Consider the following 20,008-nt stretch of genomic DNA (forward strand, 5'->3'; position numbering starts at 1 on the left):
TTGGCGTTTTTGGTGAACTGGAGGTTGCGAAGAGGAGAAGGGGTGTTTCTCTATCTTAGCGTCAGAATTTAGGAGAAGGAAACCGGAAGAGAAACCCCCGCCGCCATTTGAGACTTTTTGTGCGTGAGTTTGTGAAAAGCAGAAAGAGGACAGTGATAATATCTATATTGGAGCTAATACGCATATTGTTCTCCATCTCTTTTCCCTTGGTTGGAGACTAGGGTTTTTGAACTTCTGGGAGCTCCTGGGAACACTTTGGGAACACGTTGGGAACTGGCGTCAGTGTATATTGGTTTGACGGCCTCTTGTGTTAAAATGAGGTTAGTGTGATCTGAGACTGGCCTCCGCTCCCCCAGCCCTTTTCTCCCCTCCTTTTTCTATTCACCACCCCCTATTTTAAGACCCCCCCCCCCGTATATCTACTATGGAACATGGACTAGCCTGATTGGAGGCGGGACAAACCCCCGACATTGGAGCATTCCGCCTTGAAGGAAGAGGACTGTACAGTAAGAACTTGACATCGATTTTATATATACGGACTTCGATACTGACTTTTGGGAAAATACATATATAAAGAATTGGGAATTCTGAACAGTAACACTAAAGAAAGAAAGAGGGTATTACAAAAACGGACAAAGCGAGCGGTATAAAGGAAATCATCTGAAACAAACTCAGGGGGCGAAAAATTATCAGGGACAAGGGGAGATAAAAGTGTATAAGTATTTAAGATGTCACATACAGGGAAAAAAGGAACGAATGGCGGGACCCCTGGGGATAGGAGGGGCTCTAAGCAAGAAGTAGACTTTAAGTCGGATATCTTGAAGATGTTTACAGAGATCAAACAAAGCCAAGCCAACTTAGAATATAAATTAGAGCAAGTGGATAACAGGATCGGGAAAATGGATAAAAAAATGGATGAGACTGTTAACGAACTTAAGGGCCAAATAAAAGAAATATTTAGGAGAACGCAGCTTACAGAGGAAGGGTTAAAGAAGACAAGGATAGAATTAAAGGATATTAAGAGGGATAAAGAAAGGATTAAAACTGAAATGATGGACTTAAATAAGGCTCAGGAAGAGATGAAGGACATTATTGCGATGAATGAACTGAGGCAGAGGGAGGTTAAACTGAAATTTAGAGCTGTGCCAGAGACCCAAAATGAAAATATTAAAGAGAGATTGACAATGGAGTTAGCAGAATGGATGGGTTTACCAGCGGAGGAAATGGCCAATAATATACAAAATGCATTCAGAATGCACGTTAACACAACAAGAGGAAGGAAACTTATAGGTGATTGTCTGATTACATTCAAGGATAAAGAAATGAGAAATAGGATCCTTCAAAGGAATAGAGAAAAGAGGTTGAATATAGATGGGAATTATATAATTATTTTTAAAGATGTCCCGATCAGACTACTCAAACGAAGAGATCACTATAAATCCTTGGCGCAGGTACTGAGAAGAAATAAGATCGAATTTAGATGGGAATTTCCGGAAGGGATATCATTTGTATATAGAGGTAAGAGGCACAAGTTGTCAAGTCAAGAAGAAACCGGGAAGTTCTTGAGGAAGTACAAGGAACTTAAAGTGGAGGTAAATGGAACGGGGGCTGGAGGAGATGAGGGGGCCCAATCAGGAGAGTCAGGAGAAGGGGATGAGGAGGAGGAAGGAGGAAGTAGATCGGGCGAAGAGGCAGAGGAGGAAGCGGAGGACTCAGGGAATCCTTAAAGGAAAAGAGAATTTGAATAAAACTCAGGCGAAAACTTAACTTCCGAAGTGAAGGTTAAGCATCATGGGATTAAAAATTTGGAACTGGAATATTAATGGGATGAACGATAAAAATAAGAGGAATAAAATTGAGCAATATCTGAAAAAGAAAAATTTGGACATTATCTGTCTACAGGAAACGCACGTTGCTAGAAGGCATAGGAAATTGTTAATTAACAAAAGGTTGGGAAAGGAATTTGAATCCTCAGACAAGGTAAAGAAAAGAGGTGTGGTACTGTATGTTAAAAATAATATAGAAGCTAAAACAATATTCAAGGATGAAGAGGGGAGGATGATAGGGGTCAGTATTAACTGGCAAGGTGAAAAGCTGATGGTAGTGGGGCTATACGCCCCAAATGGTAGTAAAACGGAATTCTTTAAAAGATTGGAAGAGAAGTTGACGGAATTTGTGGACCAAAAAATAATTTTAATGGGGGATATGAACGGGGTTGTTTCACTAGAAATGGATAGACAAAGAAAAGGAACAAACAAAGAAGGAAAGTTACCAAAAACCTTCTTCTCCATGGTAGAAAATTGTAATCTGGTGGACATCTGGCGTCTCAGACACCCGCTTGACAAACAATTCACCTTTCATTCTGAGCCTAACCAATCGCTGTCACGCATAGACCAGATATGGGTCTCAAAGGAACTGTGTCCAAGAGTTAAATTAATAGAAATAAGACCAAAAGTAATTTCAGATCATAGCCCAACAGAGCTGGAACTGGAAAGCCTAGAGACAAGAACCTTCAGATGGAGATTAAAAGACCACCTTTTAGATGATCAGAAAGTTGTGGAAAAGGCACAGAAAAAACTGATAGACTATTTTAAAGATAATGGTGATAAAGGAACAAAGGATAGCGTTGTCTGGGATGCGAGTAAGGCTGTAATAAGAGGGTTTTTTATCCAACAGAATGCAATCAAAAATAGGAATAGAGAGAAAAACAAAGAGGAAATTCTAAAACAGATAATGGTTAACGAACAAAAACTATCACAAAAACCAAATTGTCAAAAAGCGAAGGAAAGAATTAAAATTCTACAAGCCCAGTTTGCTATAATAATAAATAGAGAGGTGGAGTGGAACATTAAAAAACTAAGGCAAAAAATTTTTGAATTTGCGAATAAATCAGGCAAATGGCTTGCCTGGCAAATCAAAAAAAGGAAGGAGCAAGGTGTAATTAATAAAATAACAGTGGAGGGAGTAGAAAGAACCGACCCCAAAGGAATTAAGAGCGAATTCCTCAGCTATTACAGGAATTTGTATAAAGATCAAGAGAAAGTTGGTTTAAGGAGGATAGAGAGATTCTTGAAGGATAAAAGGGTGCAAAAAATCTCAATAGAGGAAAAGCAACGTTTGAATACACCAATTGGAAATGAGGAAATAGAGGAGGCAATTAAAGATTTAAAGAGGGGTAAGGCACCAGGCCCTGACGGATTCACAGCCGGCTACTACAAGGAAATGAAATCTATTTTGGTGGGACCTCTAAAAACGATTATGAACAATATCTTAAAGAAAGGAGAAACCCCAGAGACCTGGAAAGAGGCATATATTACGTTTATCCCCAAACAGGATGCAGATCCAACCCAGGTTAAAAATTACAGACCAATTTCACTCCTAAACACAGATTATAAGATATTTGCAGGAATTCTGGCAAGAAGGCTGAAGATTTTGCTATCAGAAATTATTCACAGGGACCAGGCGGGATTCCTGCCAGGTCGGCAGATGAGAGACAACACAAGAAATATAATTAATATGCTAGAATACCTGTCTGTTAGGATTGACAAACAAGCTATAATGGTGTTTGTAGATGCCGAGAAGGCATTCGATAACGTGATATGGAACTTTATGTTGAAGAACTTAGAACACATGGATGTGGGTAACGATTTCTTTAATGGGGTAAAAGCAATATACACAGAACAGAAGGCCAAATTGATCATAAACAATATGGTGACGGAGGAGATAAGGATACAGAAGGGAACAAGACAAGGATGTCCGCTTTCTCCGTTACTATTTATAACTGTGTTAGAAGTCCTTATGAACTCAATAAGACAAAACGATAATATAAAAGGAGTATCAGTAGGACAGAATGTTTATAAGACCAAAGCCTTCGCCGACGACTTAGTAATAATGACAGAAGAACCAGCAACGGCAATAGGGGAAATATTAAAGGAAATAGAACAATTTGGAGAAGTGGCAGGCTTTAAATTAAACAAGACAAAAACGAAAAAGATAGGAAAAAACGTGGACCCAAAGATAATTGAAACAATCCAACAACAATCGCAGATAGAGATGGTCAAAAAAGTAAAAAATCTCGGCATCTGGTTAACACCTAAAAACATAGACTTATTTAAAAATAATTATGAGCTGATGTGGAAGGAAATAAAGAAAGATTTAGAGAAATGGGGAGGGCTAAAATTGTCACTCTGGGGAAGGATTAATGTAATCAAGATGAATGTCTTATCAAGGTTGATGTTTCTATTCCAGACCATCCCTATAATCAAAGGGAGTCAAATCTTTAAGGAATGGCAAAGGATAGTCTCAAGATTCATATGGCAGGGCAAAAAACCCAGAATTCAGTTTAAATTACTGACAGACGTAAAGGAAAGAGGGGGCTTTGCCCTGCCGGATCTGAAACTGTACTATGAGGCATCATGCCTATGTTGGATAAAAGAATGGGTAAAATTGGTGAATACGGAGCTGCTCGACTTAGAGGGCTTCGATAATAGATTCGGCTGGCACGCGTACTTATGGAAGAACAAAAGGAAAGAACACAAGGGGTTTGCGAATCACATTTTTAGAGGGCCGCTAATCGAAGTTTGGGAAAGATATCAAAATCTGTTAGAGCCGAAAACACCACATTGGCTTTCACCTCTCGAAGTAATGAGTACAAAAACCATTAATATGAGAAGCAATTGAGCAACTTATGATCAGCTACTAACTAAGGTTGAAGGGAAATGGAAGCTAAAACCGTATGAGCAAACAAAGGAACATGTTTACGATTGGCTACATCACCATCAGGTGAATCAGATGTTTAGTAGAGATATCAAAGAAAGAGGCTATGCAGATAAAGACTCAAAATTCCAGACAGAAATAATAAACAATAAAGTGAAAATTATATCTAAGATATATAGGATGTTGTTGGACTGGAATTTAGGCGATGAGGAAGTCAAATCGGTGATGATCCATTGGTCAAGGGATATAGGTCATAGTATACAGTTTGAGGATTGGGAGAAACTTTGGAAGGAGGGGGTAAACTTTACGGCGTGTACTTCGATAAGGGAAAACGTCATGAAAATGTTTTATAGGTGGTACTTGACACCCATGAAATTATCAAAAATGTATAAGGTGGATAATAAGTGCTGGAGATGTAAAGACATAGAGGGCTCCTTCTACCATATGTGGTGGGAGTGCAGAAGGGTGAAACAATTTTGGGAGAAAGTACACACTGAATTGAAGAAGATATTAAAGTACACGTTCATAAAGAAACCAGAAATCTTTCTTCTAGGGATATTAGGACAAGAGATAAAAAAGGAAGATCGCAGATTGATATACTATGCGGTTACGGCAGCAAGGGTAGTATTAGCCCAGAAGTGGAAACTACGGGAAACCCCAACGGTGGAGGAGTGGAGATCTAAGTTGTCAGATTACGCAGAGTTGGATAGATTAACAGGAAAAGTTAGATACATAAGAGACCAAGTGTTCACCAAAGATTGGGAAAAGTATGTAGATTATCTGGAATGTATTAGTGAAGGGCAAATAACGCTAAAGGGATTTAGAGACGCACTGTGAAAGACTAAGAGTTATTGTGCAAAGCAAACAGGAATTAGGAATCGGTATAATGACAATATAAGTAATGAAACGTGTAATTTTATTTATTGCTTCGAATGATTTACGGACAGGCTGAAGGAAGCCCCGTAAGAGACAACTATGTTATGGATGATATGGAAATGATAATTGCTGTTTATTATTTTTAATTTTTCTTTTCTGTGTATTTTCTTTGTATTTGTGTGTTACCTTGTGTTCTTTTTGGAAATAACTAATAAAAAAGAATGAGGGAAAGAAGTTCTACATGCAAAGCATCTAGAGCTGTGGTTCCCAAAGTGGGGCAATTTGAGAACAAGTTATTAACAGTGAATGGCCTTTTAAGCTTCCTCCATGTGAATAGGAGTTCACTTCTTAAATAATAAGAATTATATGTCACCGGGGTGGGGTGGGGAATCAGGATTTTAGAGATGCTGAGGTGGGGCATGACCATAAAAAGATTGGGAACCACTGACCTAGAGGCTCACCACTTCCAGTGGTGGCAGTGAGAGGAGCAATCACAAACCAATAGGACTTTATAATAAACATAAATGGTAAAAGTAAAGACACCAACCTGGTATGATAGCCATTCGTGGCTCGCTTTTTGGCGATTCCCCTGTCTGGTCAATGTGTGTCCCTCTTCCGGACCCCTTCGGGTCATTTGGGTTATCACCTAGAAAAAACCAAACAAACATGCATTACTCACAAAACATTAGAGCTGTGTTATATAAATCTGGAGCCCTTGAGTTTTCACAGACAAAAAAAATACATGATATTGTCAAAGGAAACACAGGTGCATTGAGTTTCATAACAAGGCCCTATTCCTTGACACGGGAATGGTAAAGTACAAGGATACAGCAGTGCTTAAGCTCCATATAAACCATAGTTTCCTCAGAGCTTTCATTTGGGTTTTTCCCTATCACACCTTGTTTGTCAACCATTTCAAAAAGCCTTCTTTTGTAAAATACTGGCAGGCTATGCTAAGGAAAGGGGAAAGGGGGATCCATTACTCTATGAAAATTAAAATCAGTTTTCCAAACCATGATAAAATGCTTTCTTCTTTTAAATTTCCAGCTAGTTTATATTTATTGTATTCTTTAGCCCTGTATTTTGAGTTCTTCTGTGAAGTGTATCCCTGTGGCAATCAGGGTGAAACTGCCTTTCCATAACACCACATACACTTATCAAATGTATGCAAACACCGCAGACGTTAGCTAATATTGCTATGTGTAATTGTTTGTAGTGATACTTATAGAAATATGTATTAATCTGTTACTAATTTGAAAATAGTTCCCATAAGTGAGAAAAGGGAGAAAAATCAACTAATACCCGAAACTGGAGTGACAGAAAGATTGTTGAGAAACGATCACACACCTTCCTTCGACTAGTGCAAACACATTCATTAAAATCAGAGTTTGATCATGCATCTTTGCAAGAAGCCATGAAATAAACAGAATGTAATCACAGTAAGATTTCCATCTAATAGCTATTTGTTTCCACACCACATTTCCCAGGATTTTGATGTATGGAAAAGTAAAGGTTAGCTGAAGTTCCTGGAATTTTTAACTCTTACTGGCAGTAGGCGATGATGGATGTCTGTCAGAACCACTGTCAACTTCAGGAAAAACTCCAGGTAATACATAATCTTGAGTGCCATTTACAACAGGCTCATCTTCAGTGCTCCATTCAGGATGCAATCCATGTAACTGTGGATCTTGTGTTGATTCTTCAGTTTTGGTTCCATCCTTTGAGACTACTGCTGTTGTAATGATGGTTGAATTAACTATTAACTATCAATTAACCTTGAAATTTGCAGAATTAAAACCGGTTTTTTGTTTTACAAAATTCCTACTATACTGAAAGTTTAAAAAGAACAAAATAGGGAAGGTTGCAATGTTTCTGATCTGCTCTTGAAACCTTCCAATAGTAATGGACAGAGACTCAAGTGAGCAACAGCCAGACACAGCTCAGATCAAAGCAACATTGGATCCGAGGATCATTTGGCAAAAGATGCCACATTAGAGTGCGCTTACACATGGAAATATTGTCTAATAATAAAATTCATGCAAGCTTCCGCTAACAAGCCCATTAACCGCTAACAAGCCCATTAACCCACACCACGCTTGGGAAGTAAGGTGTTGTCTTTCCTTCCCTTTTTCAAAACTTAAACCCACTGACTCAGGATCAGTCTGATTTTTATCTCTACAGAGATAAATATTCAAGAAATGTAAAGCACACCAGCAGTTTGGAAAGTCAAAGAATATGCCAGGAACAATGTAGTGAAATGAATAATCAACATATCAGTTCTTACTACAGATATTAAGAGATGCTATAATTGTCTACCTAAAAAGAAACACTAGCCACTGAAACTAGGAGGAAAACGAGTCTCTAAAGGTAAAGGTAAAGGTACCCCTGCCCGTACGGGCCAGTCTTGACAGACTCTGGGGTTGTGCGCCCATCTCACTTAAGAGGCCAGGGGCCAGCGCTGTCCGGAGACACTTCCGGGTCACGTGGCCAGCGTGACATCGCTGCTCTGGCGAGCCAGAGCCGCACACGGAAACGCCGTTTACCTTCCCGCTGGTAAGCGGTCCCTATTTATCTACTTGCACCCGGAGGTGCTTTCGAACCGCTAGGTTGGCAGGCGCTGGGACCGAGCAACGGGAGCGCACCCCGCCGCAGGGATTCGAACCGCCGACCTTTCGATCGGCAAGTCCTAGGCGCTGAGGCTTTAACCCACAGCGCCACCTGCGTCCCAAACGAGTCTCTAAAGTACGCCAAAAACTTCAACACATTGCCATCTTTAAGCAAGCATCCTGCAAAATCTTATATCTTGGCATTAATACTGACATAAAGACAGTATTTTAAAGACATCACTAGGCTCTCAAGTAGGAGATGTAACAACAGACAGTATAATAGATACATTTTGTGAAGGATCATTAGCTTCACATGGTAGCAAAATGACATAATTGAAACAATAAATGCAAATATTTGCAGAACGGAATAGAGAAATCATGACCTAAATTGTTTTAGAAAATTATTCCCCTGTACATATCATACACTCTCCCCCCCCCCCCCCCCGCAAAAAAATAACATATGTAACAGGAATAGTTGGGAAACAGTCAATTTGATCACAACTCAAAATGCAATACTCCTTTGACAAATTTATGTTGTATAAACCTGCAGTGCCGGGCAAACAGACAAGTACTTCTCACAATCTTGGTGGCTATCAAAATGGCCATGGCTATCACAATCACATGTGCTCCCTTAGCCACAATTAAAGAATATTAAGCAAGGAATTTTGACAGGGAAATTTCAAAACTGAAATTCAAAGATATGGAAATGTCATTAGGCTGCAACTGCTTACAAATGATTTTATGACATTATTTTATGAGGTGATCTTCACATGGTACAGTCCCCAAGTAGCAATTTCAACACATTCGTTTTACCAATAAGGTCCTGGCCAAGGTAACAATTTAGTTTCTGTTCCTTGACCTTATATAAGTTCAGGTTACATGCAATTTAATTTTCTGTGTCTGTTTTAAAATAGACACGAAAATTAACAACATGAGATTATCTCACCTAAGATAGACAGGGTTAAAAGGAATCCCACCACCATTCTACTGAATACCTGTATGATCAGTATTATTTTTTTGACTTATTCCTCTTCGAGGAACAATTCCAGGAAGTAAGACATCTGCTGTTGATTCCGTTGTGTATTTGTCTTCATGACCCCATTGTCTCACTGGTTCTGGGGTTGAATCTTCTTTGGCCACATCTATGGCAATGGTAAATGAATTGAGATTGTAAAAATAGCAAAACTATTAACTGCTTTTCACTCTGATCCACTGACTTCTTACTCTACCAGCAGAGTATTTCTATCCAAACAACATACTGGGATGCCAGATTTGCTACAATTCAGAAATTCCAAAAGACTTTGACAGTGATCTGGCTTCCCCCTTGGTTTTATTTTCTGACCCAACATCTGACATCACCAGCTGACACTGACAGTTGATTAGGCATGCAGAAAATTTCATCAACTTGACAATGACATTTGTGTTATATACTTTTGATGGAAGAAAAAACTATTCATGAGCTACAGCCAAGTACTTGTCAGTTGTGGATGAGAGCCCACGTTCTTCAGCCTTCTGCTCTCTACTCACCACTCCCTTTCTCACACACTCATTTCAACTCTTCTACAGGTTTTAACTTGGGCTAATTTTATTATAAATCATGTCATAATTAAATGATCATCACAGCAAACATCATTATTTGACTCTGGGTGATTGGCATATGCAAATAATAATCATAATGAATGAGATATAAAGAATTAAAATGTAAGACTTAGTTTCAGAACCATATTTGTATATCTTGTTTGTTTATGTTCTACAAGCTCTACACATGATCAGAAATTTAAACCAAAGGCCATTATGCCCTACAGACTAGCTTGAGAACAAAACAAAACATCAGCATAGAAATATCTGGTCAGGTACTATCAAGTTCTTGTGTCGTGGAATGAATGCTATTGTCTATATTGCCAGGCCTGTTTTTTCTGGAGCCTGCTATATAAACTTGATGGGATGAACATCTCCGTTAAATGGGGTTTGCATAAAATCAACTCTTAGAACAGGAGTTGTTCCTTATTATTATTAAGGAATAGCAAGCTTGCCTCTAGTGAGAGAACTTTTAATTCTAATTTTCAGAAGGCTATGCCTCAGTACAATTTATGCCCTAATCACTATTTTGAACAAATCACTTGTCCTTGTCATGTATCATTGCCTAAAAATATCCCCATAGGGCACTTTCAACTCTCAGAGGCTAGAGCTAACATTCAAAAGTTAAAATCAGAGGATTTCCTAGAGCATGAGACATCGATCCCAAAGAATCAGTCCCTCTCAAATTGCCCGAAAACAGCAACCTTATGTTAAAAGGAACAAATAATATTCTTAGGTTAGAATTCCAACCTTAAAATCTAGACATTAATCAACATTTCCATTTGGTGGAAAGGCGGGGTACAGATTTAAAGAACGACAAATGCTTTGTTTCAAAAACAGTGCTTCATTTCATACATTGTGATGAAATGAATAGATTATTCAGCGCAATACCTGTTTGTTTGCTTTCACTATCTGAATCAACTCCCATCGGTATACCATCTCTAGAAGTATTTGTGGGATATATTTCTTCAGCATACCAGCCTGGCTGATGAATGGGAGGTAATGGTTGTTGAGTTGAGTCTTCATGATCGTTGTGTATGACAGCTGTTTGGTGAATCAATGATGAACTTAGGTTTGGACGTGTTAAAATACAAAATGATGGCTTTTGCAAGCCACTCCCCTTCCAATAACTCACTGCGCAATGTTCTCAGCTTTACTCATATTTACATGCAATTACATTTCTTACATGTTCAACTGTATTTACTGACTGAAAATAAGAATCCAGTTGTGAGCAATGTGATTCCCCACACCATCACCAATCACCACATAATTAAGAATGGATCTGCCACAACTACCTGTATGATAGAAATTATCTATGTTATTGTTTCCAGCTGGAAGAATAGCTTCTATGGGTACTTCATCCTTCGTGCTGTTTGTAGAATAATCATCTTCTCTACCCGATTCATGATGTATATCATGTACCATTGGATCACGAGTAGCAACTTCATGTTTGATATCATCACTGGAACCCACAGCTATGATAATGATGATTGGGTTGGGTTAATGTTAAGTGTTCTGTAACATTTGCAGAACTACATCCCACATGATTTGCTTAGCATCGCATTTAATTTTTTAAAATTAGTATTGCTAATGGATATCCATTGCCACATTTTAGTGGATCTTAATGCAAATTTAGTTTCCTTACAAACCAGGACACAAAAGGAATATAATTCATTTGGAATATATCAACAGAATGAAAAAACAAAAACAAAACAAAAATGCACACTTCCTCTTTATAGTTACATGAAATGTTTTCTTTTTATTCTAACTTTCTGATAGAGGAATACTACTAAGTAGCAAGTTATCTCTAGATATTTGCAGTGTATTTTATTGTTACTTAAAAGCTTTACTGTGTGCATGAATGAAAAATGGATGAAAAATGAAAAATACCATAACTATAGGTAAAGGGTAAAGGGACCCCTGACCATTAGGTCTAGTTGTGACCGACTCTGGGGTTGCGGCGCTCATCTCGCTTTATCAGCTGAGGGAGCCGGCGTACAGCTTCCGGGTCATGTGGCCGGCATGACTAAGCCACTTCTGGCGAACCAGAGCAGCGCACGGAAACGCCATTTACCTTCCCGCCAGAGTGGTACCAATTTATCTACTTGCACTTTGATGTGCTTTCGAACTGCTAGGTTGGCAGGAGCAGGGACCAAGCAATGGGAGCTCACCCCATCGCAGGGATTCAAACTACCAACCTTCTGATCGGCAAGCCCTAGGCTCTGTGGTTTAACCCACAGTGCCACCCGCGTTCCACATTAACTATAGACCACTGCTATTCCAATGATGCTGGAATCAAGTTTAAATATTATTATTGCATGGCCAGTTCTCATATCAATTACAGACCATTGTGCCCTATCATGACACGAGCATCTTCCTTGTTTTGTTTAATGTCAATGAATTTCTATACAGTGGTACTTCGGGTTACAGACTCCGCTAACCTGGAAGTAGTACCTTGGGTTAAGAACTTTGCCCCAGGATGAGAACAGAAATTGTGCACAAGCAGTGCAGCAGGCTCCATTAGCTAAGGTGGTACCTCAGGTTAAGAAAGGTTTCAGGTTAAGAACAGACCTCCGGAACGAATTAAGTTCGTAACCCGAGGTACCACTGTAATTGATTTCAGTAAGATTAAAATTGCAACCTGTTATCTAGCTCAATACAACAGCCTAATTCATCTAGAACGTAACAAAGAGAATATCTGAATTTTCTTCTTCTTGCTTGTACCTATATGTGAAGTTTCATTTCCATGCACGTATTCAACTGAAGAAATAATTCCAGGTACAAAATAATCTGTTGACGTGTTTGAAGGATGCCTGTGTTCATTGTTCTGGCCAGGATGTGCTTCTTGAGTAGAATCTTCATGGTCACTACCACCATCAGAGACCACAGCTGTCACAATATAGTTAGATCATTCATTCATTCATTTATTACAATGCTTATGTAATCTATTACGAAATTGTTTACTGAGAGGCACATTACCTGGCCTTCTACTGCACATAGATTCAAGTTACAAAAAAGGAGATTCCAGCTAAACATTAGGAAGAACCTTCTGACAATAGGAGTAGCCTAACAGTGGAACGGACTCCCTTAGTAGGTGAGGGACTCTCCTTCACTGGAGGTTTTTAAGCAGAAATTAGATGGTCAACTGTTGTGGAAACTTTTGTTGAGTTTCCTGCATTGCAGGGGCTTGGACCAGATGGCCTTTGGGGGTCCCCTCCAACTCTATAATTCTATGGTTATGTATTGAGAGGCTTCTGACTCTTTCTAAATAATGCATATGTTAGCCCATCAGCATCCCTAAAGGGCATGTAGATGGCAGAATTTCCTTCAAAAGATTTTAATGAAACAGATTAGTTTAACAACAACAAAAATTGTATCTCTACAAGACTATTCATGTACAGTTTTGTTTTGTTTTTGTAACTTGGAGGCGTAATGCCAAGTAGCCCTTCAGCCCTAGATTTATTTGTATTTTACCTGTCCTTACTACGCCACCACTAAATTACTCCATTCATCTGACTGATGCTAAGTCAGTGGTCATGTCATCCCTGAAAGTCGCAGTTATGGCAATTTATTTCTGTACTTTCTGCATTTATACACCCACCTTCTAACATTGACTCATAAAAAACACACACCTGGATTTGAAGGCTAAGTATGGAGAGTCGTCTCCTGTAATTACTGACTCTGCTTTTAAGTGGGTTATGAATACCATTATTTTGTTGCAAATGAATGGAACTTTATTATCAACTGGCAGAGAGAATGAGAGTAGTTGGGATAGCTCTTCAAATGGAGTACAGTGACAATGCAGTAGATTTGAAAAATAATACAAAGAACTGCAAATTTATTAAAGTTCTATTTCCTGGGAGGTACCTGTATGATGCGTCTCCTTTTCATGCTTTCCTTCACTTGAAAGAATAATTATAGGTGGGATATTATCCATAGTTGTGTTTGTGGTATCTTCATCTTCACTTTCCCACCCAGGATGCATTGCATGTGGATTTTGTGTGGTGTCTTCCTGCTTGCCATTATCACTGGAGGCAACAGCTGTTGTAATGATGGTTTGAATATTTTTCAAATGTTACATAGGTATCGTTCTTTTCATCAGTTCTTACTAAGTGCTATGTTTTGTTGAATTGAATCAATATCGTATCAGGTTTTTAGGTATAATTACTTTTAGTCTGATGGCATTTACCTACTATGATTTACAGTTCAAGTACCTTTCATCCAACACCAGAAGAATTAAAAGCCATTAGAATTCCTGTACTTGGAAGACACCCAAGGAGATGTTTCCATTTCAAGACTGCTTCAACTTGGAAGAGTTATTTCAGGCAGGAGATAATCTCAAGCAGCAAACAAATTTTGCATACTTTTTCATCACACCATGCTTCCTGTGTTTAGTGAAAGTCCATTTACTTAAATGGAGTCAGGATTACATCTTTACATAGTTTGAGATAGCTTCTAATTTATCTAGAGAGGTTACTGAAAAAAGAAGTAAAACGTTTTTACTATTTTTCCTGTCAATACCTGTGTCTGAACGTTCATTTTCATGCTCACTTTCAGCTGCATGAAGAATTCCAGGCAGCAAATGATTTCCAGATGTGTTTGTGAGATGTTTTTCTTCATTATCCTGTCCAGAATGCTCACTGTGCAACATTGTATCCCGACCGGAATCTTCATAGTCAGTGCTATCACTGGAGACTACTGCTGTTACAAAGATGGCTGGGTCAGTTTTGAATTCTCTGCTTTCACATGCGCTTCACTAAGTGCAATTCTACTTAACCCTAACATGGAAAGTGGAAATCAGTAACCACAATAACCGTTTTAGATGAGACAGAACTATAGCTCTATCCAATACGTATTCTATGGCTATAAAATCTACACAGAAAACAGGGCCAGGATACCTGAATGAGCGTCTCCACCCCCATCGTTCTGCCCGGACACTGAGGTCCAGTGCCGAGGGCCTTCTGGCGGTTCCCTCACTGCGAGAAGCAAAGTTACAGGGAACCAGACAGAGGGCCTTCTCAGTAGTGGCACGCACCCTGTGGAATGCGCTCCTACCAGATGTCAAAGAATAAACAACTATCTGACGTTTAGAAGGCATCAGAAGGCAACCCTGTTTAGGGATGTTTTTAATGACTGATGTTTTAATGTATTTTTAATCTTTTGTTGGAAGCCGCCCAGAGTGGCTGGCGAAACACAACCAGATGGGGGGTTGTTTATTATTATTATTATTATTATTATTATTATTATTATTATTATTATTCTAATTTAGCTAAATGATTTAATGATAATGAATCACTGCCTGTACCTGTATGTGGCATTTCCTTTTTACTCGCTTTTTATTCTGAGGAATGATTCTAGGTGGCTAATTAAATTTAGATGCATTTGCAAGATGTTTATTGTCACTGTCCCAGCCAAGATCATATGCAACCATCTCTGCTTCATGAATCTTTTGAAGCCTCTTGTCTGGGAAAGCAAATCTTTCTGCCATAGGACTCATTTTGCCGGACTCTGGAGTATTTATAAATACTTGTCCAGATCAAGTCAACATAGGCCTTCGGTCATCAACCTCAATGGTAGACTAAAGTAACCCAAACTAAAAAAAGAAAAGACAATAATAGGTGGGGTTTTTTTAAAAAACAAACAAACACCTTTTCATGTTTTTTCCCTCTAGCTGCAAGAAATTTGCCTTCACTGCCCAAGACGATATAAACAAGCCTACATGTGTGAATCATGAGAGGAATCTTTGTAGTTTATTCCAACAGCTGCTATAATAATGTCTGAATCTGTTTTAAAGACAATGAAAGATAGCAAATGGTGGCCTGATAAAGAGTAGACCCATTAAAATCAGTGAACTGGAATAACATAAATCCATTAATTTCAGTGGATCAGCTCTTGATTTAGTTAGACAATACCCTATGTTAGAAGTCTCCTTCTCATAATTATTTGAGGCCCATCTTATCTAGCTTTATGGGCACTATCAGAATTTTAGGTGAAGTCAATTAAAATATTAGGTTAAGGCTTAAGCAGTATTAATTATTAGGTTAAGACTGAACTCCATATGCATTGTCAAAGTAATAAATTCCATCTGGGGAAACAATAACCTCCAATCTAACATGCCACATTTCTCAAATTCTTTTCCCAAAGAAGTATGCATGGCTTCATCTTTAAGAGGACTTCAACCCAAGAATGGCTTCATCTTTAAGAGGACTTCAAAAACATTTCTGTTTTGCTTAGAAATTTACTGATGTGCTATGCAAGCTTGCTACTATTTTCTTGTGGATTTGGGGTTTTCTAAATTGTTTTTCTATGGATGGAGGCTCGTAACATTATACAGGAGGCAGCAATGAAAACCATCCCAATGAAAAGGAAATGCAAGAAAGCAAAGTGGCTGTTCAATGAGGCCTTACAAATAGCGGGGGAGAGAAGGCAAGCAAAATGCGAGGGAGATAGTGAAAGATACAGGCAATTGAATGCAGATTTCCAAAGAATAGCAAGGAGAGACAAGAAGACCTTCTTAAACGAGCAATGCAAAGAAATAGAGGAAAGCAATAGAATGGGAAGAACCAGAGATCTGTTCAAGAAAATTGGAGATATGAAAGGAACATTTCGTACAAAGATTTCCATAATAAAGGACAAAAGTGGAAAGGACCTAACAGAAGCAGAAGACATCAAGAAGAGGTGGCAAGAATACACAGAGGAATTATACCAGAAAGATATGGATGTCTCGTACACCCCAGGTAGTGTGGTTGCTGACCTTGAGCCAGACATCCTGGAGAGTGAAGTCAAATGGGCCTTAGAAAGCACTGCAAATAACAAGGCCAGTGGAAGTGATGGTATTCCAGCTGAACTATTTAAAATTTTAAAAGATGATGCTGTTAAGGTGCTACACTCAATATGCCAGCAAGTTTGGAAAACTCAGCAGTGGCCAGAAGATTGGAGAAGATCAGTCTACATCCCAATCCCAAAGAAGGGCAGTGCCAAAGAATGCTCCAACTACCGCACAATTGCACTCATTTCACACGCCAGTAAGGTTATGCTTAAAATTCTACAAGGAAGGCTCAAGCAGTATGTGGACCGAGAACTCCCAGAAGTGCAAGCTGGATTTAGAAGAGGCAGAGGAACCAGAGACCAAATTGCAAACATGCGCTGGATTATGGAGAAAGCTAGAGAGTTCCAGAAAGACATCTACTTCTGCTTCATTGACTATGCAAAAGCCTTTGACTGTGTCGACCACGGCAAACTATGGCAAGTTCTTAAAGAAATGGGAGTGCCAGATCACCTCATCTGTCTCCTGAGAAATCTCTATGTGGGACAAGAAGCTACAGTTAGAACTGGATATGGAACAACTGATTGGTTCAAAATTGGGAAAGGAGTACGACAAGGCTGTATTTTGTCTCCCTGCTTATTTAACTTATATGCAGAATTCATCATGCGAAAGGCTGGGCTGGATGAATCCCTAGCCGGAATTAAGATTGCCGGAAGAAATATCAACAACCTCAGATATGCAGATGACACAACCTTGATGGCAGAAAGTGAGGAGGAATTAAAGAACCTTTTAATGAGGGTGAAAGAGGAGAGCGCAAAATATGGTCTGAAGCTCAACATCAAAAAAACGAAGATCATGGCCACTGGTCCCATCACCTCCTGGCAAATAGAAGGGGAAGAAATGGAGGTAGTGAGAGATTTTACTTTCTTGGGCTCAATGATCACTGCAGATGGTGACAGCAGCCACGAAATTAAAAGACGCCTGCTTCTTGGGAGAAGGGCAATGACAGGCCTAGACAGCATCTTGAGAAGTAGAGACATCACCTTGCCAACAAAGGTTCGTATAGTTAAAGCTATGGTTTTCCCAGTAGTGATGTATGGAAGTGAGAGCTGGACCATAAAGAAGGCTGATCGCCGAAGAATTGATGCTTTTGAATTATGGTGCTGGAGGAGACTCTTGAAAGTCCCATGGACTGCAAGAAGATCAAACCTCTCCATACTGAAGGAAATCAACCCTGAGTGCTCACTGGAAGGACAGATTGTGAAGCTGAGGCTCCAGTACTTTGGCCACCTCATGAGAAGAGAAGACTCCCTGGAGAAGACCCTGATGCTGGGAAAGATGGAGGGCACAAGGAGAAGGGGACGGCAGAGGACGAGATGGTTGGATAGTGTTTTCGAGGTTACCAGCATGAGTTTGACCAAACTGCGGGAGGCAGTGGAGGACAGAGGTGCCTGGCGTTCTCTGGTCCATGGGGTCACGAAGAGTCGGACACGACTAAACGACTAAACAACAACAACAAATTGTTTTTAAATTTATTGTTTGATCTTGAGTTTACATATTTGTCAGTCATCTTGTGGAAGTTTTGTCGTTGTTGTTTTGAAAGGTGACTATACATTTATTAAATGAATTTAAAAAGTGTAGAAAAGTTTAACAATGCCAAATTTTCTTTTTCTTCCTAGTACCCGAATGAGATATTTCCAAATCCTCTTAATGCTTGTTTACACTTGAAATGAGACCAGGCCAGGCATAATTCCATTTTTAGATGTTTTTGTAGGATATCAATTTTCATTGCTCCCACCAAGATGGTTCTCATTAATCTATATACCATGATTATCAGTCTTCATGGTTAATCTTACCCGTGGAGACCACAACTGCTACAATGATGACTGAATCAATACCACATTTTCACTATCAGGCCCATGTTATGTAGATTAAATAATTTTCTTAGGATGTATCAGTAGTTAAGGCTGCAATCCTGATTCATGCTGACTTCATAGGAGTCAGGATTACACCCTTCGTAGGAAATAATAATGATTGGGGCTGAATAGAACTTTTCTGAGATATACCTGTATAAATGGATTCATTTTTTTGCTCATTTTCACTTGGATGAATAATTTCAGGTAGTGTCTCTTTGCTGGATGAGTTTGTGGGGTATCTTTCTTCATTGGACCATTCAGGATATATGCCATGAGATGGTGGGCCTTGAGTGGATTCTTCAACTTTCATCCCATTATCTGCTTTTGTGGTGAAGTATTTGTTAATTTAATATATGCAGAACCACTGTCTATTGTACATGCATCTTGCAGTTCAATATGAATCCAACTACACTGGTGGCACTCAAGGAAAAAGGGTGCCTTTTAGGGGTCTGTTTATCTGTCACTAAGTCAAGATTCTCTCTTACCACTTTTTGTATAAGCACTTTTCAATAAAAAAAAACCAGTTCATATTTCAGTTAATTCATTTTAGTTAAATCCTTTGAAACAATATCTTATCGAGCCATTATTATGTACATGTGAAGCAAGCATTTTGTATTTCACAGCTATAAAATGATTTTGGTTTTAGTTAAATGGTATGAAGACAACATATTTTGTTCATTTCTTATTTGCAGACAACTAGGTTTCTAAAAAAAGAAAGAAATAAGCTTGCACATGAGGTATTTTGACTTCTTCATAGACACATGCTGTTTATGGCACAACTACCAAGAATTTGTAAAAACAAATTTGTTCTTTCAATGTTGTGACGGTAAAGCAGGCAACAGAAATACAAATTAGTAAATACTGTAGATAATTTTGGTTATCTACAGTAAATGTGGAGTAATTTCTACTTGAAGAAATGCTAAAACAACAGTAATGGGCTGCATCTACGCAACAGAGGCCAAAGCAAAATAATTGTGTGTAAAGCACTCTGACACTAATATTCTTGGTGTCAGAGATTGAATTATATTGGGGTGGTGGTGTCAAGATGAAATAAAACTAATATGATATGAAGCCCTACTCAGATGATGAAATGTGACTTATCTGTTTGAATGGAATAGTGGCTCTTCTCAAAGCTACCTCTTTTTAAAACTTAGGTGCCTCTGATGCAAAAGAACATGGGTCCACCATTCTTTAACACTGACTGAGGTAGCAGGACAGAGAAATGTGTGTAGGATCCTGCAGAAGGGATGGTGCCATTTGGAGGTTGGGCCTCCATGGACTGGCGGTAATGCCATCCATTATTGGGAATGCTAACAATCCATTATTAATGGAAAGATTTGTCAGACTGCCATGATTATCTTAGTGCCCTAATACTGGAATACTAGGAATTCACTTTAAAGGGTAGTAAGAAGGCCTAAATATATGTGAGATGCAGGTCTGTGAATGTAGCTGCCGTGTAAGGGGCAGGTGAACTGGATCAGAACCGTGACATAGGAGGGGCTGCTGCTTTCCTCCTGTGCAATTACCACAATAAAAATGGCTTCCGTTTT

General features: G+C 39.0%; 1 protein-coding gene and 1 long non-coding RNA gene across 26 annotated transcripts in view; both read right to left on the minus strand.

Annotated features, from left to right (window-relative positions):
- The window catches only part of CD44 (CD44 molecule (IN blood group)), a 77,724-nt gene that overhangs the window by 1,752 nt on the left and 55,964 nt on the right, over window positions 1-20,008 (minus strand). For 8 of the 25 annotated variants that reach the window (XM_083749663.1, XM_083749647.1, XM_083749642.1 and 5 more), the window contains 9 exons: window positions 18,609-18,779; window positions 14,298-14,477; window positions 13,644-13,817; window positions 12,501-12,665; window positions 11,069-11,251; window positions 10,668-10,820; window positions 9,194-9,340; window positions 7,139-7,324; window positions 6,087-6,238 (listed from right to left, as the gene is read on the minus strand). In XM_083749663.1, the coding sequence (XP_083605789.1) occupies window positions 6,102-6,238; window positions 7,139-7,324; window positions 9,194-9,340; window positions 10,668-10,820; window positions 11,069-11,251; window positions 12,501-12,665; window positions 13,644-13,817; window positions 14,298-14,477; window positions 18,609-18,779 (1,496 nt within the window). In that variant the 3' untranslated portion in view covers window positions 6,087-6,101. Of the gene's footprint in view, window positions 1-6,058; window positions 6,239-7,138; window positions 7,325-9,193; window positions 9,341-10,667; window positions 10,821-11,068; window positions 11,252-12,500; window positions 12,666-13,643; window positions 13,818-14,297; window positions 14,478-18,608; window positions 18,780-20,008 lie in introns of those variants that run through there. The other 17 variants (XM_083749643.1, XM_083749659.1, XM_083749653.1 and 14 more) reach the window with 14 other exon arrangements.
- LOC310851358 lies at window positions 14,935-18,526 on the minus strand. The gene is made up of 2 exons (XR_014567723.1): window positions 18,060-18,526; window positions 14,935-16,048 (listed from the first exon to the last, which is right to left on the minus strand). It is a non-coding gene; the product is annotated as an uncharacterized lncRNA (long non-coding RNA).

This window comes from Podarcis gaigeae, assembly GCF_964106915.1.
Source record: "Podarcis gaigeae genome assembly, chromosome: 1".
Taxonomy (NCBI): Eukaryota; Metazoa; Chordata; class Lepidosauria; order Squamata; family Lacertidae; genus Podarcis; species Podarcis gaigeae.